Raw genomic sequence first — 27,388 nt, 5'->3', positions numbered from 1 at the left:
ATGGAAAGAGCCTAAATGTCCATCACCTGATGAATGGATCAAGAAGATGTGGTGTATATATACAATAGAGTACTACATGGCAATGAGAAAGAATGAAATCTGGCCATTTGTAGCAAAATGGATGTACCTCGAGGGTGTCATGCTAAGCGAAATAAGTCAGGTGGAAAAGGACAGATACCATATGTTTTCACTGATAGGTCTATCGAGAAAAACCTAACAGGGGACCCTGGGAAGGGAAAGGGGGGGGAAGAAATTTAGGAAAAGGGACGGAGGCAATCATGAGAGACTCTTGAATACTGAAGACAAACTGAGGGCTGAAGAGGGAGGAGGAAAGGGAATGGGGAGGTGATGGTCATGGAGGGAGCACTTGTGGGATAGAGCATGGGGGGGGGTGTTATATGGAAACCAACTTGGCAATAAACTATTATTTAAAAAAATAAAAATAAAAGGCTGCAGTTGGAAACCTGAAGGAAAAAAAAAAAAAACCTCCAGCCTAACGAACTGTGAACTGAAGAAACTGAAAACAAGAGCAATTTGGCTTGTGGGGGTAGTCGCTTACTTAGCAATAATCGTGCAGTATTGCAATACCAAGATCAGCGAGAGCACGGGGAAACAAACTCTACTCACGTTTGTGGAGCAAGAATGAAAACCAGCAAGAATGTTCCAGAGGGCCATTTGGCAATTCCTGTGAAAAGCCTCAGCAACAAGCATGCTTTTCTGGCTCGTCAGGGGTACTTCTAAGAATTGAGTTTATGGAAACCCCTGGCAACTATCCAAGCTGTCTGTTCAGGAATCTTTACCATACTGTATGTTATAATGGAAAAAACTACAAACTACAACTAAATGACTGCCAATTGGTTGAGTACATCGTCACCCATATAATGGAATACTGTACAGCCATTTAAAAATGGTGATTCAAAAAATACCAATAACAACGAAAGACATTCATGAAGGTGCTTTTAAATGGAAAAGTTACAAAATTGCATAGAAAGTCTCCTTTTTAAATAAAAAATGTATAAGTATGATTAGGAAAAGATCTAATATGATATGCAACAAAATGTTAATAGAAGCTATTGTGTCCCAGAATTATCTGATGATTTTTAATTTTCTTTCTTTTTTTTGTTCACTGCTGTAATAATATTAGAAAATATATAACCAAAACAGAGAAGATCTTAAAAACTACTTGAAACAACCCCAAGAGTGACCTCTAATATAAACAGTGGACTTGGGGTGGTAATGATCTATCAATGTAGGTTCATTGATTTTAATATACATACCCCTCTGCCCCAAGATATTGATGAGGGAAGGGTGGGTAGAGGAGACATGGAAAATCTCTGAACTTTTTGGTTAATTTTGCTGGGAACTGCTCTAAAAACTAAAGTCTATTAAAAAACAAAAAGCTATCTCAACCCTGCCACACTCTCACTGCTTCTGTTGATTGAAACAGTCCCAGGAGCAGCCAAGATTCAAGGTCTGGAGAAATCCTTCCCACATTTTTTTTAAGGTTTATTTATTTTTGAGTGAGTGAGAGAGAGAGAGAGACAGCATGTGAACAAGAGAGTGGTAGAGAGAGAGGGAGACACAGAATCCAAAGCAGCTCCAGGTTCTGAGCTATCAGCACAGAGCCCGACATGGGTCTTGAACTCATGAACCCTGAGATCATGACCTGAGCTGAAGTCGGTTGCTTAACCAACTGAGCCACCCAGACGGCCCATTCATTCCCATGTTTTAATGGATACTATCAAGGTCACTATTATTGCCACCATCTTTGGCAATAATAGTGGAAACTATAATCTTCTGTTTAAAGATTTTAAGTCGTTTTTTTTTTAACTTTATTCATTTTGAGAGAAAGATGTGAAATAGAGTGCATGTGATCAGGGTTGGGGCAGAGAGAGGAGGGAGAGAATCCGCAGCAGGCTCCACACTGTCAGCACAGAGCCTTATGTGGGGCTTGACCCCATGAAGCACGAGATCAGGACCTGAGCCAAAATCAAGAGTCCATCATTTAACTGAGCCACCCGTGTCCCTAAAGATTTTTTAAAAATCTCTACCAGTCCTAAAAAGATAAGAGAGGGAGAAAAGGCATTGAAAGGAGAGACAACTAGCACCAAGTGGAAAGATACCAAAAATGTTCAGATCTGTAATAATCACAATCCTTAAAAATAGACTAAACTCACTTATTAAACAATGAAGACTGTCAGAATAAAAAACTAATAAGTAAAGCTGTATGATATTCTTAAAGGACACTTCTAAAATGTAAGAACAAGTAAAAGTTGAAAGAAAATGGAAGGGGAAAATATATGCAAATTATAACCTGCAGACAGATGAGTTAGTTAACAAGAGAATACAAAGGTTTTGAGACCAAAAAAAAAAAAATCATTATTATATGAAAAGACAATCACTACAAAACACACACACTTAACAACAGCACAGGGAGATACACTATTAATATTTCTCACAGTGTTTTAAGGCTTCTAATGCCCAGAGTGAGTGAAACCAAGCATCTGCCTTTACAGAATGACTTTTAAGACATGCTTGTTTTTTTTTAATGTTTCTTAATTTTTGACAGAGAGAGAGAAACAGAGCAAGAGGGAGACACAGAATCCAAAGCAGGCTCCAGGCTCTGAGCTGTCAGCACAAAGCCAGACCCAGGCCTAGAACTCACAGACTGTGAGATCATGACCTGAGTTAATGTCAGGCACCCTGAGACATGCTTATTTTTTATTATATGTTCTATACTGGGAAACAGGCAGAAGAAAATGTGTCTGAATTGAAGTGATGACTAACTTTGGGAAGTAAAACTTTGAGTTAATTTTTCTTTCTTTCTACTTGCCTTTTTAAAATTTTTCCTATGGTGAGTCCATATTATTTTTATACTAAAAAATACTTGGAGAAAAAAAAGTAAGAGCCTCCCAAATCTCTTCTGGTTAAGAACATTTCAGAAACCCAACAATCAAATAAATCCAATGTCTTCTGCCAGTTATGACAACTGGTCTCACGGCTTTGATTTTCAAACTTTGTAAACTTTTGGTTTTTAAACTTTTAATTTTAACTATTTAAATTAAGAAGCATGATTATCTCTGTCATCAGTCAACTCTCATCCCCCTTGTCATCAAAGAGCCCTTATTAATTACCTCACTAGAAGTGGGATGCACCAGACGCGGGACGAAAACTCATCACATAACCCAGGCTCATCCTTCCTGGTGGAGGAACAGCACAATGGAGCTGACAGGAAGTGGGAGCAAGAAGGTAGCATCAAGCTTCCCAGCAGCGTGGACAAGGGAGAACAAAAGGCCGAAATTCGGGACATAGAAATAAAGAGCAGGGCTTGGTCAACCAGAGTTAAAGCTAATGGAGAAGACGTTTATACAAAGATGAGATGAGATGGAGGAAAGAGGAAAAGTCTAGAACAGCTGGTGAAGGGCAGTACTGAACTTCCCAAGGTTGCTGTGTGAGTGGGGTCAAGTAAACTGAGGGGAGAACATAGAGCATAGAATAGACAGATATTATAGTTCGAGAAGTCTCTCATAGATGCTAGAGAAGATTTACAAGCACACGTGCATGCACGTGCGTGCACACACACACACAACTGAGTTCTATAAGTCAATGTCATTTGAATGAATTAGCTTAATTTCATAAATTAGGTTTTTCTGAGTGTGCACACAAATTATTCAAATAGGGGGCACCTGGATGGCTCAGTCGGTTAAGCGTCCACCTTTGGCTCAGGTCATGATCTCACGGTTCGTGGGTTCAAGCCCCGCGTCGGGCTTTGTGCTGTCAGCTCAGAGCCTGGAGCCTGCTTTGGAGTCTGTGTCTCCCTCTCTGTCTGACCCTCCCCTGCTCGCACTGTCTCTCTCTGTTTCTCAAAACTAAATAAAATAAATTAAAAAAAATTTTTTTAATTATTCAAATAGGATGAACAAATCATCCTTCCAGTTGTTTTGCAAACTACGCTTTATGATTCGCAACACATAAAGCAGAAGGCAGTTGAGCAATCATTCAGTAACCTGCTCAGACCCTCCTCACAGCTTTAATGCCACTCGTCAGACCCCACCCAGGAGGGCTGACAAAATGAAGGAAAAAAAAGTCCTTGCCACACCGGCAAACTCAAGGAAGAGAGCTTGACAGAGGCAGAGACAGGAGAAGGAAAGAGCAATGAGACAAACCCTGCCCCCTTGTAGTGACCTTGAGGCAATGAGCCAGTTTCCCCAGATGTCACTCACAGAGCCACAGGCACAAGAGCGACTGTGAGAAGTGGCTCTCCACAAACCAGAGCTTCCTTCACATTTTCTGTCTGCCATTATGACTTTCCTTTTGGTGCAGACATTTGAAACCTCTGCTTGCTCTTCTCCCTTAGCAGTTTCCTCATCCACATAGAATCTTAGTACCTCAGGATTTATCAAGACGTAGTGTCTTGTTCCCCTTTGGAGGACAGATTCCTTCTTGGAAGTGACTTCCAGGGTCCCCAACATGAATTTCATGAGTGCCACACACCTTCCATTTTAATTCAGCATCCCAAACGTGTTCTCCACATCTGGAGAAAAGTTCTTTGCCATTTCTGCGTGAGGTAGTACCAGCAAAAGACAGAAATACTTTCCTGGTATTGACAGATCAACCAAAGCCAATGGTGGCCTGACAACTGTCGGGGATGTAACAGATTATGGAATAGTTTCATGCACATACATCTATTCAATTCCTCGAGTCACCACTCTTCCTAATTCTTCAGGAGCCTCTAGCCCCCGGCCCCAGGTTAAAACACTTTAATGATTTTCCATTTCCCTTTGTATAAAGACCAAAATCTTTACCACAGCATCAAACCTCTACTACTCACTTTAACTCACAACACCCTCTCTGTGCTCCAGCGACACAGACCTTCTAGCAGCTCCTCAAATGGGCCCCAAGACTTTTGCATATGCTGCTCCACCTATGTTCAATATTCCTTACTACTATCCTTCCCATTTTGCCAGTTACAATTATAAGAGAAGACTGTGAGAAACTATATGCCAACAAATTGGATAAACTAGAAGAAATGGATAAATTCCTAAAAGTGAGGCAGGAAGAAATAGAAAATTTGAGCAGACCAATAACGAGTAAAGAAATGGAATCAATAATTAAAACACTCCCAACAAACAAAAGCCCACCTGTGATGGTTTCACAGGTGAATTCTGTCAAACATTTAAAGAAGAGTTAATACCTATTCTCCCAAAACTATTCCAAAAAATAGAAAAGGAAACTTCCAAATTCATTCTATGAGGGTAGCTTTACCCTGATACCAAAAGCAGATAAAGACACCACAAAAAAATCACCACAAAAAAAATGAACATGGATGCAAAAATTCTCAATAAAATATTTGTAAGCTGAATCCAACAATACATTATAAAAATCATTCACCACAATCAAGTGGGATTTATTCCTGGGCTGCAAGAATGGTTCAATATTTGCAAATCAATGTGATACACCACATAATAAAAGAAAAGAACCATATGACCCTTTCAATAGATGCAAAAAAAAGCACTTGACAAAGTACAACATCACTCATGATTAAACACCCTCAACGAAGTATGTTTAGAGGGAACTTACCTCAACATAACAATGGTCATATATGAAAAACCCACAGCTAATATTATCCTCACTTGGTAAAAACCGAGAGCATCTCCCTATGGTCAGAAACAAGACAGAGATGTACACTCTCACCACGTTTATTCAATATAGCACTGAAAGTCCTCACCACAGCAATCAGACAACACAAAGAAATAAAAGGCATCCAAATCTGCAAGGAAGAAGTAAAACTTCCATTATTTGCAGATGACATAATTGACATAATACTATATATAGAAAACCTGAAAGGCTCCACCAAAAAACTGCTAAAACTGATAAACAAATTTAGTAGTCTCAGGATATACAAAATAGACATACAAATGCAACATACTGTGACTTTTCTGTATACCAGTACTAAAGCAACAGAAAGAGAAATTAAGGAATCAATTCATTTGTAAATGCACCAGAAACAATAAAAACCTAAAAATAAACCTAACCAAAAAGGTGAAAGGCCTATACCCTGAAAACTTTAAAACGCTGATGAAGGAAAGTGAATATGCACAAGGAAATGGAAAGACATTCTGTGCTCATGGATTAGAAGAGCAAATATTATTAAGATGTTTATACTACCCAAAGCAATCCACACATGTAATGCAAACTCTATCAAAATACCAACAGCAGTTGTCACAGAGCTAGAACAAACAATCCCAAAATCTGTATGGAACCACAAAAGAATCCAAATAGCCCAAGCAATCCTGAAAAAGAAAAGCAAAGATGGTTACATAACAATTCTGGACTTTAAGTTGTATGAAAAGCTGTAGCAATCAAAACAGTATGGTCCTGGCACAAAAACAAACACATAGATCAATAGAGCAGACTAGAAAACACATAATGGACCCACAACTGTATAGTCAACTAGTCTTTGACAAAGCAGGAGAGAATATTCAATGGACGAAGACAGTCTTCAATAATTGGTATTGGGAAAACTGGACAGCAGCTTAGAAAAGAAAGAAACTGGACCACTTTCTTATACCATATACAAAAATAAACTTAAAATGATTAAAGGCCTAACCGTGAGACTTGAAACCATGAAAATCCTAGAGGAGGACACAGGCAGCAACCTCTTTGACATCAGCCATAGCAATGTCTTTCTGGACATGTGTCTGGAGGCAGGGAATCAAAAGCAAAAACAAACTATTGGTATTTCATCAAAATAAAGAAGTTCTACACAGAAAAGGAAACAATCAACAAAACTAAAGTACAATCTACTGAATGGGAAAAGATATTTCCAAATGGCATCTGAGAAAGGGTTAGTATCCAAAATATGTAAACAAGTTATAAAACTCAACAGCCCAAAAATGAATAATCCCATTTAAAATATGGACAAATATGAATAGACATTCTACTAATGAAGACATCCAGATGGCCAATAGATACATGAAAGGATGCTCAAAATCACTCACCATCAGGAAAATGCAAAGCAAAACTACAATGAGATACCACCTCACCCCCATCACAGTGGCTAAAATCAACAACACAAGAAACAACAGGCATTGGTGAGGATGGGAGCAGTGTTGGTGGGAATGCAACCTGGTGCAGCCACTCTGGAAAACAGTATGGAGGTTCCTCAAAAAGGTAAAATAAAAATATTTATGATCCAGGAATTACACTACTTGGTATTTACCCAAAGATTACAAAAATACTAATTAAAAGGGATACAGGCATCTGGATATTTATAGCAGCATTATTTACAATAGCTGAGATATGGAAGCAGCCCAAGTGTCCACTGGTAGATGAATGCATAAAGAAGATTTTATATATACGTTATACACACACACACATGTATATATTCTTTTATTGCTGAGTAATGTAATATTAGATATATTAGCATATTATATAATATACTCAGGTGATGTATGGAAGTGTTGAATCACTATATTGTACACCTGAAACTAATATTACACTGTATGTTAATTATACTGGAATGTAAAAATAAAACCTTAAAAATAATTCTCAATCTTCCTTTCATTTTTAGCTCCATTATCACTTCCTTAGAGAAGCTTTTCCCAGTCTCTCTGACCAGACAATGCTACATACCTTCCTTTCTTAGCACTTGATGCAATTACAGTCATACACATACTTGGAGGACTGTTTGGATACCTCTTGTCTCTACCAGGAGATTATAAATTCTAGAAGGGCAACAATTCCATCTATTATTGCCTGTCAGTGTATCTATAGTGCTAGCTCAGTTCACAACACATATTCTATAATATTTAACAAACGAACAAATAAATCAATGATCTCTAGAGAGAAGATGTTATATCCACATCTGAGAAATATGGAAGTTGAGTCTCTGAGAACTTAAGGGATTTGCTCAAAGAACACAGATATGGGTATTGGATTCCTGATTTCATAGCTAGGAAAAGCACCATCCCAAGGACTGGGAGGTCCTGTATGGCACATAGTAGGTATCCAGTGCAGACTTACTGAATGAAGAAATGAAAACAAAAGTGAAGGTAGGAAGCAAAAAATTGTGGACTTCAATATGGTTCTCAGTGTGATGAGAACAGTCTTGGCCATAACATTGGTCAGGTCACGTTACCTATGTAGGCCTTAGCTGAGCTGTGAAACAGATGATACCCATGTCCCGCAAATCAGAGATTCTGTGCATCCAAAGTCCTAATACCTTGGGGTTCTGTCTAACAGCAGGCACCTACATATGGTGGCTGAGTTACATAGCAGCCCAGATTTGACTTTATGCTTTGATCATTTTTAATGCACTCAAAGAGCAATTATCACTCTGCAATGAGAGGCAATTGCAGGAGCAAGTATATTGAGGGTAACATATGGTGGCTACAAAAACAATAGAAAGTTATTGCAGGGTGTTTAGCATAGCAGATGGAGGAGAGTTGTTATAACCTTGACAGTTGACCCTGGGACTTCCAGATAGGTTATGTAGTTGTATGCAAGGAGGCAAAGAACATCTGACAGAAGGTTAACATATCTTAGTCTTCCATGGACATTGTTAAATGATTCAGAAACTAATAAAAGAGAATCACAGTCTCAGTCATTCAGCCAAGAGGTAAGCAGAAACCATAAGGGAAAAGGCTCCTTCTTCACCCAACAAATGTGGAATTCTCTAACTAGTCAGAGGTACATGCCTGTATCCTGACAGTCTCCTAACCAAACTCCCCCCAAAGTTCCCCACAATCTGGAGCAGGCTTACCTTTTCAGATTGATCCCTCACCCTCCTCCCTGATGTAGCCCATATTCTGGCCTCCCAGCTCAGTGTTTTTTTCATGCCTCCATGAGAAATCTCCTCGCTCCTGCAGATCCAGCTCAAACACCATTACCTCTATGAAGCCTTCCACTATGCTCTCAAGTATCCATGCTATCTCCTTCAAATTCCCAAAGCATTTCTTTATGACCAGGTGGTAGCACCGATGGCCATCTGATGTATGTTGTGATTGCCTGCCCCAATCACCCCACTAGTCTCTTAAATCCTTCAAGATAGGGACTATGCCTTATTCATCATAACACATACCCCAAGCACACAGCTGCATGCTTGACATTTAGAAAGCATTAAACACCAGTTGGCAAGTAATCAGTAGATGAATTCATCATAATGGAAGAATAACTTCTATCATGCCAACCCATTTAATAAACTTTATTTTATCAGGGAGTTTTTAGTGACCTCCCTTGCAACCCAAAGAACTAGTTCCAGTGCTAAGAATGACAAACATCTGGGGACACCTAGGTGAGTCAGTCGGTTAGGCATCTGACTCTTGGTTTCAGCTCAGGCCATGATCTCACAGTTTGTGAGTTCAAGCCCCGCATTGCTCTCCATGCTGACAATGCAAAGCCTGCTTGAGATTCTGTTCCCCTCTCTCTCTGACCCTCCCCTGCTCACTATCTCCCACTCTCTCTCAAAATAAATAAATAAACATTAAATAAATAAATAAATAAATAAAATGTCAAGCATTCTGATGGAGAACAATGGAGTTCTTGTTCTTTTTTTTTTTTATTTTTTAAATTTATTTTTGAGAGACAGAGAAAGACAGCATGAGCAGGGTAGGGTCAGAGAGAGAGGAAGACACAGAATCCGAAGCAGGTTCCAGGCTCTGAGCTGTGAGCACAGAGCCCGATGTGGGGCTGGAACCCACAAACCATGAGATCATGACCTGAGCCGAAGCCAGCTGCTCAACTGACTGAGCCACCCAGGCGCCCCCCAACAATGGAGTTCTTAGAAGAAGTAAAATATTATTCTACTTACCATTTCACCAAAATAATAAAACTCTTTTCTATGCCAGACACAGAATAGAACTTTGAATGTATTATCTCCTTTAATCTAGAAACAGTCCTATGGGGCATTATTATTCCCATTTTCAGATGGAATAGTTGAGGTGTAAGTAGGTTAGTAAGTGGAGGGCTGGGAATTGAACTCAAGTCCTAAAATCTACATCTAAAGCTGGAACTCCTCACCACCATACTGATCTCCACCCAGTTACAGGGAGTCTTTAGTGTTTTCATCTACCTCTTATTAATTTTAATTAGTTATTAATTTAACTTGCACAGAAACTTTCAGTTAAATATTTCATAATCCAACCAGATAGGCCCCTACCATCTTTATTCACGCTTATTATCAACATTTTAAGAACTCGCCCTATCCCTCAATTTTACAGCAGGAAAATTGAGGTATGCCTGAGTGGCTCAGTTGGTTAAGCATCCAACTCTTAGTTTCAGCTCAGGTCATGATCTGACAGTTGGTGAGTTCGAGCCCCCATCAGGCTCTGCTGACAGCATGGAGCCTGCTTGGGATTCTCTATCTCCCTCTCTCTCTGACCTTACCCTGCTCTCTCCCTCCCTTGCTCTCTCTCTCTCTCAAAATAAATAAATAAACATTTAAAAAAGGAAAGAAAGAAAGAAAATTGAGCCACAGAGCAGTTAGGGAATGTCAAAGTCACAGAGCTCATCACAATGACAACACAGGTGAACGCAAGTCATTTAACTGGAGCACCCACGCGCCACCAGACACTTCCTTCAGGCATCCTGTATCACTCGAAGTCCACACATCAAGGCACCTGGCACTGTTACTCAGCAAGTCGATTCCTGAGTCAGTCTAGTTGCAGGGACTGCAAATTCACACATGAATGCAAATGCCTTCTTTTTGAAAACAACAACAAAATCCATATGTCTTCTTACATATAATTCTGAACTAAAACCTGCACCAAGCTGTAATTTTACCTCATCTGCTTCCCTTTGGTGGCCTTGATTCTACCTCTATCACTAGTTGGCATTGTCCTAACATTAGACTTGACTTCATTCTTTTAGGAAAACACAGATAAATCATCTCAAACCCATAATCATTTCTCCTGGTTGGTCAGATTGTTTTCTCATTTTACCAAGAGATAATGGTCTGCCATCATAGAAATTTCACATACAACATCTTGATATAGTATAAGCACTAGTATTGACTGAATCCTTATATCATCTCCTAGAAGCTATGCTACACTTCTTTACCTGAATCCCTCATTTGCATCAGCCTTTAAGTAGCCCTGTTTTCCAAGTAAGGAACTGAGCTCTGGAATGCTAAGTACCTTGCCCCGGGATCCATGGTTGGACCCAATGTGTCTGACTCTCAAGTCTGCACTCTTAACTACTCAACATATTCTTCTAGTCTCTTCCTCCCATGCCCCCCTCCCAGCCCCCACCTCTCTGATTAAAGGAAAGTTATCCAGAAAGGATGAAAAGCAAACAAAGTAAACAGAGTACCTGATAAGGCCCAGGTCAACTCCATTCAAATCAACCATTTTTAGGATGACCATTTCTTTGTCAGTATTTGAAGAATACCTAGTCAGCAAAACAAAGAAACTCAGTCACTTCTATGTTAGTGAGAGCCTGGGCTTCTTGTACGGCCAACAATAGAAGCTGACACAAAAACGAAAACCAAAATGCCTTCAGCAAGCGAGGTTTCCTCATGTGCTATAGTCTTACAAACCACATCTAGGATCTCAATCCTCAGCTAAAGAAATGGCTTGCAAATACCATCACAGTTAGGGTCATTAGGCCAACTAACTGGAGATGAAATTGACACCTTTATGTAATGGATGTGATCTTATAGATCATACAGATCATTCTTACAAAAGAGATTTGTCTTTGAGATTTCTATCAAATTTCAATGGAATCTCTTAAACATAGCAAGGAATATGCAAAATCAAAAACATCCCTGGCCTGCTTAAAGTGTTCTTTCATGTCCTTTCAAGGGAAATCAGATTATGTTTTCTAAAAATCAACTCCTTTGAAATGTATTGAAAAACTATGCAGACAGATGTAAAATGTCAAGTGCTCAAGTTGAAAGTGAGATATTATTTACAGCAGTCAGTGCTTCTCTTCTGTTGCAAACCTGAGTCACCACCTAAACAAACAAACAAATAACTATCTGCCTTAGTTCCGTTCGATTATGCTCATCTTATTTATTGTTTTTCATTTCTATTTCTTTACCCTTTTATGTCCTCTCTCTTGCCGCAATCTCCTGGATGGAGATGCTTTCTTCTGAATGACCTGATAAAAAGAGCTATTCATTAATTTAACAAATCCTTGTTGCGCACATTTTCATCTCCACTTTATTGCAGAGGAAGCTGGGAGGCAACAAATTACGATAAGTAAATCACTGAAGGTCACATGTCTAGGAAATGATAAAACAGAGACGAGACCATAGTCATGCCCGATTGCAGAACGGGAGTCCTTCCAACACTCACACAGACCCCAACCACCAGAAGAGCAGGCAGGTGGGTGTGCGAGTTGCTGTGTGTTTCCAGACTCACTTTTTATTTCTGCCAGTCGTAGATTATCAACATGTTTTAAGTTTATTTTCGCTTTAATACTCTTTCAGGATCCCACCATATTCTTTGAGTACCAACTGTTGCTTAAATTTTTGTTGCTGATTTCAAAAGGAAACCCATGACTTTATTGTGTTGATCCCACTCACCTGGCTCGCTCTGATGGAGGATTCCAAAGGTAAGAAGAGGGGCTTCGGTTGATCTGTGTACCTTCCACATTTCCTTTGTTGATAAAGATTTTGCCTGGTTTCATATTTTGGTGAGCCATCTCAATGCTCTGTGGGGGAGAGAGAGAGAGAGAGAGATAGTGAGCCACTGTGAATTTGGACATCCCGTTGGATAAGGACTTAGTCAATAGAAACAGAAGAGCACTGTGAATAATTTCCATGGTCTCCGAGCTGCCTCTGCTATGGAACAAGAGTTAGAGACCCACAGAGCCAGTGTCACTCAGGGGGGCACACAGATGGCTTCAGGGCTGAGACACAAAAATTGCTGTGACCTGGGAAGGTCACCTGAGTGTCTCAGAGCCACTGAGTCAGGCACCATTCACTGTCCATCCACAGGTTCAATTGGCCAAAGTAGGAGCAACTCCCCCAACCTAGGACCAGGATTTGTTAACCTGAGGGCATTCCATCTTCCTTACCCTCCCCATGCCCTCACCCCCCTGAGGCCATGCTTTTCACACTTTTCTAATTCAAAACCACAATAAGCCATACATTTTTCATCACAGCTTAATATGGATTGATGTATGTGTACTAAAACAAAAGTTCACAGAATACACCCTTCCTGTATGTTTTGCACCATGATAGTCTCTGATCTGTTTTATTTTAGTTCTGTTCTTTCAGTGCTTCTTTCAACCCATAGAATTGCTTTCAGGAAGCCAATCATGAATTGCCATCCATGGTTTGGGAAACATTGTGGTAAAGACATTTCTGCCTTTGCCAACTGGATCGCCAGGTTTGGGTGTGACTTCATGAGAAAAAGTAGAGAGAAACTAAATCTAGAAGGCAACCATATGAAGGAAACTTTAGAAATGACCCTGTTTGAGGAAGTAACAAGCTGCAAAATGGGGAGAGAGGAGGAAGAAGCACCCAAGCCAGGAACCTCGAGGGCACTGGTAGGAGCATTGTGCCTTCTAGAGCTATCAGAGAAGATGTGAGAAATAAGGGTGAGTGTTTATAAAGTGGGTTGCCTGTTATATTGTTTTGGGAAATAAGAGGCAAGATTGGAATTACTCATAATGACTTTTGGTTCGTTGATGGGTTCCTTTTCATGTAACTTTGTGCAGAGAACAGACCACGTAGGGCCCTTTCCATTATAAGGGTTACATAGGAAATGTTTGCTGTCCCTTTGGACAACTGCAGGAAGTTTCCTGCAGGGAACTATCCCCTCTTGATCAGTCAGTGCCTCGGAGACCAGAAGCTCCTGGGGAGTCAGAAACAGAGAGGGGTACGTGCTAAGACTACTCAGAGCAAGATCCGATAAGGACTCTCTCCATATCACACCAAACCACTCCTGAACACTTGTGAGCAAGGGAAAGAACAGCTCCCTCCAGGACCCTTTGCCTACCTTCACGATGCCAGTGACTATGTACTCAAAGGTTCGGTTGCTAAATCCTTCACTGGCAATTACAAATACAGTATACTGGAAATACCCTCCTGGCCCCGAGTGTGTATGAATGCCACTCAGCATGACGTTGTCTCTTCTGTACAGGGAGCCATATTTACTCTGTAGTCTTTTCAGGACCTTCAAAAGAAAAGAAAAAAAATAGAACTAAGACAAGGGAAAACACAGCAACTCGCTATGGAAAAGGCTCCAATGAATCTAGCCAGTGGCCCATATCAATGGCATCGCTGTTGAGTGGCCCTTCACTCTGTGCTGGGGTGTGTCATTGTAGGCATGATATCAACAAAACTAGTAACTGTCAAGGCTAACATTTCATAGATTCTCTCCATATGCAAGCAGTGTTAGTATTACATACATAATGTTATTTTAACATCTTTATAATAACCCCAAGAAGTAGGGTTTTTTTTTTTTTAACATTTATTTATCTTTGAGAGAGAGCAAGGGTGGCGCAGAGGGAGAGGGAGAGAGAGAGAGAGAGAGAGAGAGAGAGAGAGAGAGAAAGAGAATCCTAAGCAGGCTCCAGGCTCTGTGCTGTCAGCATGGATCCCAATGTGGGGCTCAAACCCAAGAACTATGAGATCATGACCTGCGCCAAAATCAAGATACGGATGCTTAACTGACTGAGCCACCCAGGCACCCCAAAGGTAGATATTTGTAATTGCATCCTTTAGCTGAGAACACTGACGTGTAAAGAAGATAAATGATTTGCCCTCTGATCTAGTAAATATCAGAGCCACAATATGGATCTGTGTCTAACTGTAGAACCAGTAGAGTTTGCCATTCGTCATTCCACGTGTGCTATTACTATCCAAGTACCTGTCTAAGCACTAGGAGTATATGAGGTTCCTACCCTGATGAAGTGTTTATTCTCATGCGGGGGAAAGAGAATAAACAAAGAAGCATATATTATATCACACAGTGATAAATGCTATGAAGACCAATGTTTTCAAGTAAGAAAAAAGAGTGATGGATGTTATTAAGGAAAAATCTTTTCAAAGATGCTACCTTCCACCAGAAACTTGAAGTAAAGAGCATAAGCTGGTTGAACAACACCTACAGAAAGCATCCTGGGAACAGCAAACAATCATGGAAAGGCCTCTTTACTGCATCCCTGCCCCAAAGGAAGAACTCCATGTTCCCTGACATACTGTCACACTTATTGGTCTGGGGGAAGCCAATCATGGTGACCTAAGGACACCCCAACCACGCTTTGGGGAAGCCCACTGGAAAGGAACTATCTTGTCAGCACTAACCTGCTAGCCAGGTGGGTGAGCTACCTCAGCCAAGCCTCCCAACACCTGCAGCCCCAGCTGACATGGGAGTGTAACCCACAACACAGAAGTGGGGTGCATGTGTGTGTGACTTCTGTTCTAACCTAAGTCTGAAACACCCAGCCCAGCCCCCCTGGGATTCCTGACCCACAGAAATCCTGAGCAGTAATTCAGGACGGTTGTCACTTTAAGCCCCTGAGTTATCCAGATGACTTGTTGTAGAGAAAGAGATAAGTCATGCAGAGATACTGGGTAAGTGTTCACTCAACTCATCACTAAGCAAACATCTAAATGCACTATAAGTGTGCTTGTAAGGTCCATACACATCAAAAAGACAACAGAGGGGAAATCTGTGATGCTGAGAACTGGTTTCTGATTATGCTTTAATAAGTGTCAACCTGAAATTGAGTTTTATTGTGGCTTCCTTGTAAAAGGTGTTTATATATATATGTCAAGGGGCACCTGGGTGGTTCAGCTGGTTAAGCGTCCAACTTTAGTTCAGGTCATGATCTCATGGTTCACGAGTTCGACCCCACATCGGGCTCTGTGCTGTCAGAACAGAGCTCACTTTGAATCTTCTGTCTCCCTCTCCCTTTGCTCCTCTGCCACTAACAGTCTCTCAAAAATAATAATAAACATTAATAATTTTTTACACTTAAAATTTTTTTATATTTATTTTTGAGAGACAGAGCATGAGCAGGGGAGGGGCAGAGAGATGGAGACACAGAATCAGAAGCAGGCTCCAGGCTCTGAGCTGTCAGGACAGAGCCCGGCCGGGGCTTGAACCCACAAACCATGAGATCATGAACTGAGCTGAAGTCAGACACTTAACTGACTGAACCACCCAGGTGCCCCTTTCCACTTTTTTTGTGTCAAAAATTCTTAAATGATCTAACAAAGGTGTCAAACCCAAAGCAAGCTTCCCTGATGTAGAATGCTATCAGCCAATACTCAGCATAGTGATGACAGTGCATTTATGGCAAGGATCACAAATATCACTCATCTCACACACTCAACCCTATCTTTCGTGGTTGTTCTCAGGCACAGGGTGTTGAGAAGGACTTTGAATCCAAACCTGGGCTTACCAAAAAAGAGTGCCTTTTTTGATTAGCAACACTGTCTACCTTGAGTATGGCACAGGCAGTCTTCTGCTGATCAACCATCACACAGAAGGAAATGAAAAGCCCTCATTTGAATTGCTTGCTAGTTACTGTGGTGTAAAGACTCCCCACCACAGTCCATTTCAACCTACCAAAACTTAATGACGAGCTCATGAAATTCTTGAATATTTAACAGCCAGCCCTCATGAGCTGGTGCAAGACAGTTCCAGAACACGCTTGGTACATAAGGAAGTAGCAGCAACTTACAGGCTATATACTTAACACACATAAACACATCCACCAATCTCTTCTATTTTAGGGGAAGAGCTACACCGCCCTCATTCTACTAGTGGGGTCATTGAATGAGGGAGATCTTACCAATGATGTGGCCTCATTAACCAATCCATGCCCCAAACACCGATTGCTAGGTTACCATGTCCATATACAATCCTGTGATGCCAGGCAAATGTGAACGGAAATATGCCATGACTGCGCTAACATCCTCTGACCAAGTAGCCCACATTCTCCAACCCAATAAGTTTCCATGTTGCTTCTGTGTGACCCAGATCAGACCACACTCTTCATCACCCTTATGTCTTCTTCTAAAACACTAATGACTACACTCAGGAATGAGAAGCCCGTCACTGAAGGGGTGCCACAAAAACTCGACTAAAGGCTAATGTCAAACGCTAATGTTCTCACAGTTCTGTAACCAAGATGGGAAGGTAATGAAAAAAAGAACTCTGTCAACCTTAAAGCTCTCCTAATCCCATCCTATTTTTATTCCCAGAGAATGTTGGGATTTGGGAGTTAAGTGTACTTCTTCAGGTTTACACAAGAATCAAGCTCTTAAAAAGAGAGAAATTATGAGGGTATCTGGGTAGCTCGGTTGTTTAAGCAGCTGACTTTGGCTCATGATCTCACAGTTCATGGGTTCAATCCCCACATTGGGCTCTGTGCTGACAGCTCAGAGCCCAGGGCCTGCTTCATATTCTGTGTCTCCCTCTCTCTCTGCCCCTCCCCTGTTTGCTCTCTCTCTCTTTCTCTCTCTAAAATAAATAAACATTAAAAAATAGAGAAATTATGGTGCTCAATTTTTAAAACAAAAGAAAAGGACCACAAACAACTCCCAAAACTTGTATCCTAAACTACATTCTCCAATGTGAAGTCAGACACATGGGGCTTCAAGAAAAAGAAAAGAAAAACTCAATCATCTAGCAACAATGCCTGCCAACAGCCGTGGTAAATAGCATGTTTCCTGCTTCATGAGAGGAGGAGTATTTTAATAGAATGAAGAAGTTACCTTAAGGTCTACAGCTTACTTCTGTGTTCAGTTTCCATTCAGTTTCCTATTACTGACACACCTGGGAACCTGCCGTAGAAAGACCCGGAAAGCCACTCTGTTCTCCTGCCCTGCCTCACTGCTCAGAGATCTTCCCGAATCTTCATTACATGCTTGAAATGTCATCAATCCTCAAAGCAGAGGCTGAGAACCTGCCTAAAACCAGGTATTTTTTAAGTTGTTTTTTCTGTTTTTTATTTACTTTTGAGAGACAGAGACAGCATGAGCAGGGGAAGGTCAGAGAGAGCAGAAGACACAGAATCTAAAACAGGCTCCAGGCTCTGAGCTAGCTGTCAGCACAAAGCCTGATGCAGGGCTCAAACCCGTGAATTGCGAGATCATGACCTGAGCTGAAGCCAGACGCTTAACTGACTGAGCCACCCAGGCGCCCCTAAAACCAGGTATTACAAGGAAGTGTGAGGGCAATCACTCAGCTACATTTTTTAAAAAAATTTTTTATGATTTTTATTTATTTTTGAGAGACAGAGAGAGACAGTGTCAGCAGGAGAGGGTCAGAGAGAGAGGGAGACACAGAATCTGAAGCAGGCTCCAGGTTCTGAGCTGTCAGCACAGAGCCCAAAGTGGGGCTCCAACCCATGAACCATGAGATCATGAACTGAGCCAAAGTCAGACGCTTAACCTACTGAGCCACCCAGGCGCTGCCATTCAGTTACATTTATTCTTCACACGTTCCCTTGGGATAACCCTGGATAACGAAGTGGGTTCATTTAAAGGCCTTCCCACCAGGTCTGAGATTACACGGGGAAAGTAAAAATAGGAAGAGACGGTGGACTGTTGACTTCACAGCCTCTGCAACCCAACACATTAATCCTCTCTCCCCTCCACACCCCCCAAAGTCCACCCTTGACTCTCCCATTTTTTTTTATCACCCCACCATTTCCCAATGAGAACCATCTCCAATCCTGCAGAAAAGTGGCAAGCGTCATGGTGACGAGTGTGGGCACTGGCACCAAGATGCCTGTGTGTACACCCAGTTCTGACAGCTCCCAGCTGGCTCACCCCAGACAAGTTCCCCGATCCCCTGCAACTCGTGTTTCCCAATCTATCAAGTGACATAATGATAGCACCTCCCTCCTCCAGTTGTTTGGAGGACTGAATTCATTAATGTATATGAAGCAATTGGGCATGACTCATCATGGGAACTGTGTAAGCTTTAGGTTTTATTTCTATTCATTCCCAAACCTCATTCACATTCAGTGTGACCTCTTACCACCGGGTAGCCTCTCAACCACCCCACTGATTCAAGACCTTTGTGCCAGCCTCATGTAGTACAGGGGAGATTTCCAGGCAAAGTTAAAATCCTTCCTGCAACCCTACCTTCCCTTTCTAGTTCATTCAGCCTTCCAACACGTTGTAAAACTCCCCTCTGTTCAATCTCCTCTTTTAAAAATACTGAATGAAATTACCATTTTCCCAACTGGATCCTCACCAGTAGAGCCTTGGTATTAATTTAATGAAGCTGCCAATTTGTGTCCTGGCCTCCAGCCTCAGTCTATCTCATCAAACACCACTGTCTGATTAATCATTCTAAAGCAAAATTGGGTTTGCATTCTCCTCCACTCAAAAGTTTTTGCAGAATTCCCATTACTTACAGAAGTAAAAATAAGCCAGCATCCCAGGCCCTCTACAATTATGACCAAAATACCTTCCAGGCATATTTTTAATTACATGCTTACATGTGTCCTAATAGTATGAAGCCCTGTTACTGCTAAGGAGTCTATATTCTTCCCTTCTGCCTCCCTATGGTCATTCTGTGCCCTCTATCTGACAGCTCTTTCTCCTCATGTAAACTATTTAAAATTCCTCCCATTCAGATAAAGAAGATGTGAGATACACACACACACACACACACACACACACACACACAATGGGATATTACTCAGCCATCAAAGAGAATGAAATCTTGCCATTTGCACCAACATAGATGGATCTAGAGAGTGCTATGCTAAGAGAAGTAAATCAGAGAGAGATAAATACCATATGATCTCACTCATATGTAGAATTTAAGAAACAAATGAACAAAAGGAAGAAAAAAAGAGACCAATCAAAATGCAGACTCCTAACTATAGAGAGTGAACAGAGGGTTATCAGAGAGGAGATGGGTGAAACATGTGAAGAGGATTAAGAATACACTCAACTTGGGGTGCCTGGGTGGCTCAGTCGGTTGGGCGACTGACTTTGGCTCAGGTCATGATCTCACGGTGTGTGAGTTCGCGCTCTGTCGTCAGGCTCTGTACTGACAGCTCGGAGCCTGGAGCCTGCTTTGGATTCTGTGTCTCCCTCTCTCTCTGCCCCTTCCATGTTCAGCTCTGTCTCTCTTTCTCTCTCAAAATAAAATAAACATAAAAATAATACACTCAACTTGATGAGCACTGAGTAGCGTATGAATTGTTGAATCACTATACTGCACACCTGAAATATAACTCTACTGTTAACTATACTGGAATTAAAATCAAATAAAATTTTGTCCATTCAAATGTCACATCCACTGTGAAATCTTTCCCTACTTTCCATATTTGAAATCCCCCTGTGGCAGTTTAAAATCACTGTGTGTCCACAAGTTCCTCATTCCTCTTCCCTTTAACAGGGGAGATTTTGCTGTCCTATCCCTGGGTGTGAAATGGACTTGGTACTTTGCTTCCAATGGACAGAATAGGCTGGAAGCTCAACTCCTGAGCACAACTGTGGCATCCTCCCCTCTCTTTCTCTTGAGTCACTCACTTTGGGGGAAACAGCCATTCTGGGCTGCAAGGATATGGAAAGTGAGAAACGAGAAACTGAGGCCTTCTGCAAGCAGCCACACAAGTGAGTCATCTTGGAAGTGGTTCAATCAAGCCTTCCAATGGCTGCGGCCATTGCCAACACCTTGATCTGAAGATATCCTAAGCCAGAACCACCTAGTTAAGCCAGTCCTAATTTCCTGATCAACACAATGTATGAGATGATGCTTATTGTTTTTTTTAATGTTTATTTATTTTTGAGAGAGAAAGAGAGCAAGCCTGCCAGTGGAGGAGGGTGGGGCAGAGAGAAAGGGAGACAGAAGATCCAAAATGGGCTCTGTGCTGAGAGCTGAGAGCCCAGTGAGGGGCTCAAACTCACAAACCATGTGATCACGACCTGAGCTGAAGTCAGCTGCTTAACCAACTGACCCACCAGGCCCTTCTAAATGATGTTTATTGCTGTAAACCACCATATTCGGTGGGTATTTGTTACTCAGTAATAGCTAATAAAGTGGGGATAACAAGAGACCCAACTCAGTCTTGTTGTACATGTAGGGGTGGGGGAAACATGTAATAGTTGCTCCTTGGATATCCATAGATGGGGGAGGATGCCACTCCATTCCCCAAAAGGGAGCGATATTGGAGAAATACTTTAAGGGCCTCTCTCATCCCTCTCACTGGCCACTTCACACAGCAGGATGAACAGTGTTTAACAGTGAGGCTGATAGAACATGACAATAAGCAGTCAGCATTTAATGGTCACGGTTCTATGTGCTCCAGACCCTCGTCTTCCTCACCTTCATGAAGGTGCAAGCAGATGTTAAGAGAGCGCATTCTCTTTCTGTGACCTGATCCCATGTGGAAAATAGAACCAGGTCAGGGCCAAGAATCTGGCTTAGAAAGACAGACCTGAAAGTCCAAGTCCATTGCCCTGCATCCCCTCTCCCTCTATGCATCTTACTGTTTACCTGCCCAAGACCCACAGGCATCTTTCTGCTAAACTCAACCTTCCTCACAGCCAGGTAACAATTCAGGGAAAATCACACAAGAGCCTGCCATATTCTACAAAAGTGCTTAAAGAGTGAGAGAATTAACATTGTATTCTTTTAAAATTTATTATGGAAATTTTCAAACACGTACAAAAATCATCTGAAGAGCATAATGAAATACCCATCTACCTCTCACCCGGCTTCAACCATTTATGGCTTATCTCATTTCAGTGTCATGGTTTCATTCTCATCTTGTTCCTTGCATCTACTCTCGATCATGTAAAAACTCGAGGGAAGGGTTAGTGATTAATTGGAGCTCTAAGGATTCTATCTAGGAGAATTTAATAAGAGAATATATGTGAAGGTCACCCAGAACATAATAAGATTTCAAAATGCATTAACATTAATAATGACAATGAGTCATCAGCAGAATTGAAAGCAAGTTTTGACCATGATGGTGTAGACTGGAATTGTTTGCCGCATGATTGTCTGCTGGATTGTCAAGAGCTGATAATGTGGAGGGCAGTAGAAACTCACTGGATGAGAAGCCAGGAGAGCTCAGTTACTGTCAACGTCACCCACAGACTTTTCTTTTAAATCATGTCATTTCTTTTGTCACCTCAATCACTTACCTCTAGCCTGAGTCGTTGGGATACCATGCCTATGTCAATGCTGACAAACGCCACTCGATTTGATCCGTCGGGTTCCGCCAGGACAAAAGCACGACTGTACAGCCTGGTGAGGATGCCTCTTGCATTCTGGCCAGTTTTGCTGAAGCCCATCTAGAGAAGAGGAGAAAGTCAGGGCCACTCTGCCTCATTGCCCTGTGAGAACCACACACAACCACACAGGAAGAGACCATGTAGGAAAGAAAAACACAATCCACAGGACACTGTGGCTCTGAGTGAGATGATAATATGTGTTTTCAAGAACAAATCCAACCTCATAAAAGAAGCTTTACTCTTATGTTACAAAAATGCAAAGGCAAAGTACTGATGAGTTTGCCAGGTACATCCATAGGCCTATGGGCAACCCAGGGGTCAGTGTGTTTGGGGATTCCACTACCAATGACCACAGCAGAGACTTTTCAGGGTTTTCAGTTATTTTCTCTTGTCTGAATTATTACAGATGGAAATGGTTCTCCTACCATGATCCAACATTCCCACGAGCATCTTAAAGACTGAAGGTTCCCTCACTTTGGTTGTTTGGTATATGATTTTATTTTTTTTCCTGAAGAAAATGGTTTCTTTATGATTCGATAATACTTTCATTTTTTAGTTTATCCATTTATTCTGAGGGGGGGAGGAGAGAGAAAGAGAATGAGTGTGAGAAGAGCAGAGAGAGAGAGAAAGAGAGAGAGAGACAGAGAGAGAATCCCAACAGGCTCCAAACTGTCATCACAGAGCACACAGGGCTCTATCTCACAAACCATGAGATCATGACCTGAGCTGAAACCAAGAGTCAGACATTTAACTGACTGAGCCACCCAGGCACCCCAATAATCTTTTTGAGGGTGCCTCAGGTTGGCTTTTTCCTTGTTGACCATTCCTCAGCCAAGTCAGACCAAATCCACCTATTCCAACCCCTCTTCACACCATGTCACAAGAGCCACCCATAAAGCTATCCCAGTATTCAGAACACTTCCTCTACTGCTTGCTCATAGGAGTGTTCATTCAGGGTTCACATTCCAGGGCCACTTTTCAGAGCAGACAGCAGGAAATAATTCCTAGAATCCAAAGGTTATTTGGGAGGAGGAAGAAAATTTCATCAAAAAACTTCACGTTCTAGCTTCCTAGAAAAAAGTTGATACAAATAAATACATCCATCATCACAGCCAAGAGGTCACACGCCAGCAGCCAATGGGCCACACTCGACTGATAGAAGAATTTTACTTGGCTTACATGGTGTTGGCCAATACTAGATTTCCAGTTTTGACTAGAGTTGCCTTTGTTTCCCAACAGAGAGATTTAGATCTTCAGGTCTCCAATTCAGAGATTTTCCAGCTCTCCTGAACAAACTGTAGGATAGGGCAGCTCTATATGGTAGCAGTTGCTAAAGCCATGAAATTTCTAGTTGTACCATAGTCCCTCCACTTCTCACTGTCCCCCAAGCTGAGGGTTCACTAGACTCATATCAGCTTACACTGGCTTGCTTCCATCACTTATGGAACCTACCCATCTCCGGTGGTACATGAGTTTGCCAGCCCTGCCACTTCCATTCATAAAAATGGCCAATGACTTTACAAAGGACTTGTAGTTGAATGCATGTTTCCTCTGCTTTATATAGCACAATATTCACAGTGTTAGATAGCACTGAAGTCAATGAAAAACAATGGAGGAAGACAATGATGTAATAATAAGCAATAAATGTAGGATACAAGTAGTAAAAGTAAAGTACTTTTATTGTTCTCCTCGAGGAGCCCATGATTTACCTACCAAATTGATATCTGACACTTGTCCTGTGCAGTCAGCTCGCCCAACACCAATATGGTAGCCACTGAAATTCTGAAATAGAGGAGGCTCTGGGGTGCTGGTCACTGGAGGTGTCTGGGTGGCTGCAGAGCCATGGGTGAGGGTCGAGCCTTGAGTGGCTGTGGAGCCCAGTGTGTCTGGAGGGCTCTGGGTGACTGGAAAACCTGAACATAAAAGCAGAATAAAACATTTATGAAACAACATTGCAGTCCATGTACTCAATGTATTTGCATCCATTAGAACACAGAGCTTCAGGTTCCTAAGAAAAAATCTTTATATATTCTCTTCTATTTAAAATATCCAGTAAGAAACCTCTCAGGAACTTGTGTTATATAATAGCCCTAAGAAGGATCTTTCTGTTGGGCTGGAGATGTTTCATCCTAATAATCAAGGCCTGTGTCAAATGTCGGTCAGCTTCTCATCACAAGCTGTTCTTTGTCAAACTCGTGGCCCTTCACTCACTCCTGAAGGGCTTCTCGAGCCATAAAATAGGTGCCAGGTTCCTCAGATGCCAGCCTTTGGGGATTTGTCTCCATGGTTCCCTCCATCCAGAGACCCCGCTCCTCCCTATTCCACCAATAAAGCTCCAACACTCCCTTCCAAGTTGGTTCATTTCCATCACACCCAGAGGCAGCTCAGCCCTCCTGTCTGGATGTCCCTACCCCACCCTGCTGTCTCTACTCTGCACCCACAATCTTCTCAAGCCTTTTATTTGGAATACAAACTAGATCACTGCATGTTCAACAAAGTTCCAGCTGATATTGCCATCTGTGTATGTGTCTGTACACACATGTCCACACACATACACACGAATATCAAGGGTGACAGAATGGCAGAAAGACTACAAGAGCAGGTGCCAGAAACAAACAGCCTGGGTTCAAACACTGACTCTACCACATACTAGCTGAACATACTAGCTGAAATCACTTACCCTGTTCTACTTCAACTTTTCTCATCTAGAAAATAGAGGTAGTAATAATACTCTACCTTCCTCGGATTGTTTTGCACAATAAATATGTTAATACATATCAAAAATTTAGAATAATGGCTGGCATATAGCTTTGAGTCTACTTACCTATTGAGATATCTTACACATGCATGTTATTTGTTTGTTTGTTTCCACCCTAGACAACAGCCAGGGTGGCCAAGGCAACAGATGTCACTGTCGCAGGCATTAGTGCTCAGAGAGTACTTAGTCAAGAGATTGGCTGCTGACTACCCTGGGATCCTAGAATGTAGTGGCTCAAGAAAAGCTAGAGATCACCTAGTCTGATCTCCTCTGCTTTACATATAAGAAAGCCCAGAGAAGTGATGTAACCATGATTTCATAGAGAACACGTGATGAATCAGGTGTAGAGCCCAGATCCTCCAACTCAGAATCTAATGCTCTTTCATCCATATTTACCATGGAGTTAGAATCCATATTTTCTCAACCCCAAGCCCATGTTTTCCACAAGACATCAAGTATTGCAAGAAAGGAGGCAGTCACTTTTGCCTTACTGATACCAACATAGGAATGGGGTACCAATCAAAGCCAAACCAGGTCCAATGGCCAAGGACAATTTCCTTATGACCTCAGAGTCTCAGGTTCTACATCCAGAAAATGGTACTAAGACTAGCACCTACCTGTATAGAAGTTTTCTGAGAATTAAGTGGGAAAAGGATGTAGACTCCTGATCATAGTTTGACACAAAATGACCATACAACAAACAGGCACTCCTACTATGAGACTAGTCAGCATAACAGTTGATCATTTCCATGAGTCTCAGCCTCTGGATTCTCTAACTTTAAGAGCTAAAACTGAATAAGTCCAATGGATGCTTTCCTTTCTCGGAGTCCATACCCTTGTGCTGCATACTGCTGGCACAGAGGATTTCTTTTCCTCTGTGTCTGCAGGGAATTCAAAGTGTAGGGTCATGGTAGAGAATACACTAGAAAGAAGAGGCCCCAAGAGAGAAAACTGAGGTAAAAAAAACATCAGGCTTCTTCTCTGTTTGGCCTAAAGCTAGCCCTCCCTTTACTTACTTTGGTCAAAGCATTCAATGTCCACCCGTCTTCTCTACTCATCTACCAGGTATACAACCCACCACCAAAGTAGGGCTCCATCAAAGACCCAGCGGCCCAATATTGTCTGCAAATGTAGCCTGCATCATTTTTCAAAAACTAAATTAATTACCAATATTTTTCTAAAAAATCAGGAGATGCCTAAATCCTCCAATTTCCAGCTTCTGTTGAAAATTCTGGAGATCTGGGGCTCCTGGATGGCTCAGTCGGTAAGTGTCTGACTTCAGCTCAGGTCATAATCTCACAGTTTGTAGGTTCAAGTGCCACATCAGGCTCTGTGCTGAGTGCTTGCTCAGAGCCTGCAGCCTGCTTTGTATTCTATGTCTCCTTCTCTCTCTGCCCCTTGCCCACTCACACTCTGTCTCACTCTGTCTCTCAAAAATAAATAAATGTAAAAAAAAATTTTTTTAAAGAAAATTCTGGAGATCTGAGTCCATGAGACACCATGATAACTAACACCTCACACTCAGGAAGGACTACAGACTCCCTTCACCAGACTCACACCTGCCCCACCCCGGTCCACCTCCCCACCCCACCTCATTTATAAAACTTTGGATCAGCCCTCATGAGAATTGGAATTCAACGCCCCCTTATCTAAAGTTTTCCACAGACTACTTGATATTCAGTAGGTCTTTCATTCTACTTTTGTTCCCAAGAGAAGATGATGCTCAAGAAAAGGCAAAGAGCAGAGAAGAGGCTTGGCGGGGGGGGGGGGGGGGGGGGGGGGGGGGGGGGGGGGGGGGACGGGGGGCGGGGATTCATACATTACTAGGCCTTGAAGAATTCTGAAATGGGCTATGTCAGTGGATAAGTGAGACAAGCACATGTCAGAATGCCTGTCAACTGCCTACTTGGGGACAAAGGTAAGTCTGATAAAAATTGCTGTTGATGCAGAAAGTACAATTAATGGAAGGGTTTGGTGGCCATCCCAGGATGCTTACATATGCATTGAACTGCCCTGTTATCGGCATTATCAGCAGACACTGTTCCTTGCCTTTGTGTCCCCAGTCATCCAGAAATTTCCCATAGACTAGGAATAGCATCCAAGGGAGCCCATGACAACTTGCCTTTATGATTTTCAATGGTCCCACTGGTAATAAACAAGAGGCTGAGGAGGGCTACCGTCACGGCAGTCATCATCACCAGGAGGAAAATCAGGAATCCCTCTAATGTGGAGAATGTGCGTTTGGCCATGTCTCCTGAGGAAAAGCAGAAATGGAAGAGGCAGAAAAGGGCAGAACCACAAATTAAAACATTTATGCTTTGAACTGCCCAAGGTTAACATGTCTTAGCTCTTCTAGAATGGACTATACACCAGGGAGGGCAAGTACAGAGCATACCTGTCACATCCCAGGCCATGGCAGAGAAAACAAACCAATTACAGCTCTCTTTGATAAGTTCAGATGT

At 41.9% G+C, this 27,388-nt stretch overlaps 1 protein-coding gene across 1 annotated transcript in view; it reads right to left on the bottom strand.

The window, feature by feature from the left end:
* Positions 1 to 27,175, bottom strand: part of ASAH2 (N-acylsphingosine amidohydrolase 2) — a 73,475-nt gene extending 46,300 nt beyond the window's left edge. The window contains exons 1-6 of the mRNA XM_029919510.1: positions 27,049 to 27,175; positions 23,882 to 24,087; positions 22,079 to 22,228; positions 13,947 to 14,123; positions 12,527 to 12,654; positions 11,311 to 11,388 (exon numbers count right to left, since the gene is read on the bottom strand). Of these exons, the coding sequence (XP_029775370.1) occupies positions 11,311 to 11,388; positions 12,527 to 12,654; positions 13,947 to 14,123; positions 22,079 to 22,228; positions 23,882 to 24,087; positions 27,049 to 27,175 (866 nt within the window). The remainder of the gene's footprint in view (positions 1 to 11,310; positions 11,389 to 12,526; positions 12,655 to 13,946; positions 14,124 to 22,078; positions 22,229 to 23,881; positions 24,088 to 27,048) is intronic.
* Between the last annotated feature and the right edge of the window lie 213 nt (positions 27,176 to 27,388).

The sequence above is a fragment of the Suricata suricatta genome, chromosome 2 (genome assembly GCF_006229205.1).
Source record: "Suricata suricatta isolate VVHF042 chromosome 2, meerkat_22Aug2017_6uvM2_HiC, whole genome shotgun sequence".
Lineage (NCBI taxonomy): Eukaryota > Metazoa > Chordata > Mammalia > Carnivora > Herpestidae > Suricata > Suricata suricatta.
The sequence above is the reverse complement of the archived record's forward strand: the minus strand, read 5'-3'. Positions and strand labels throughout refer to the sequence as shown.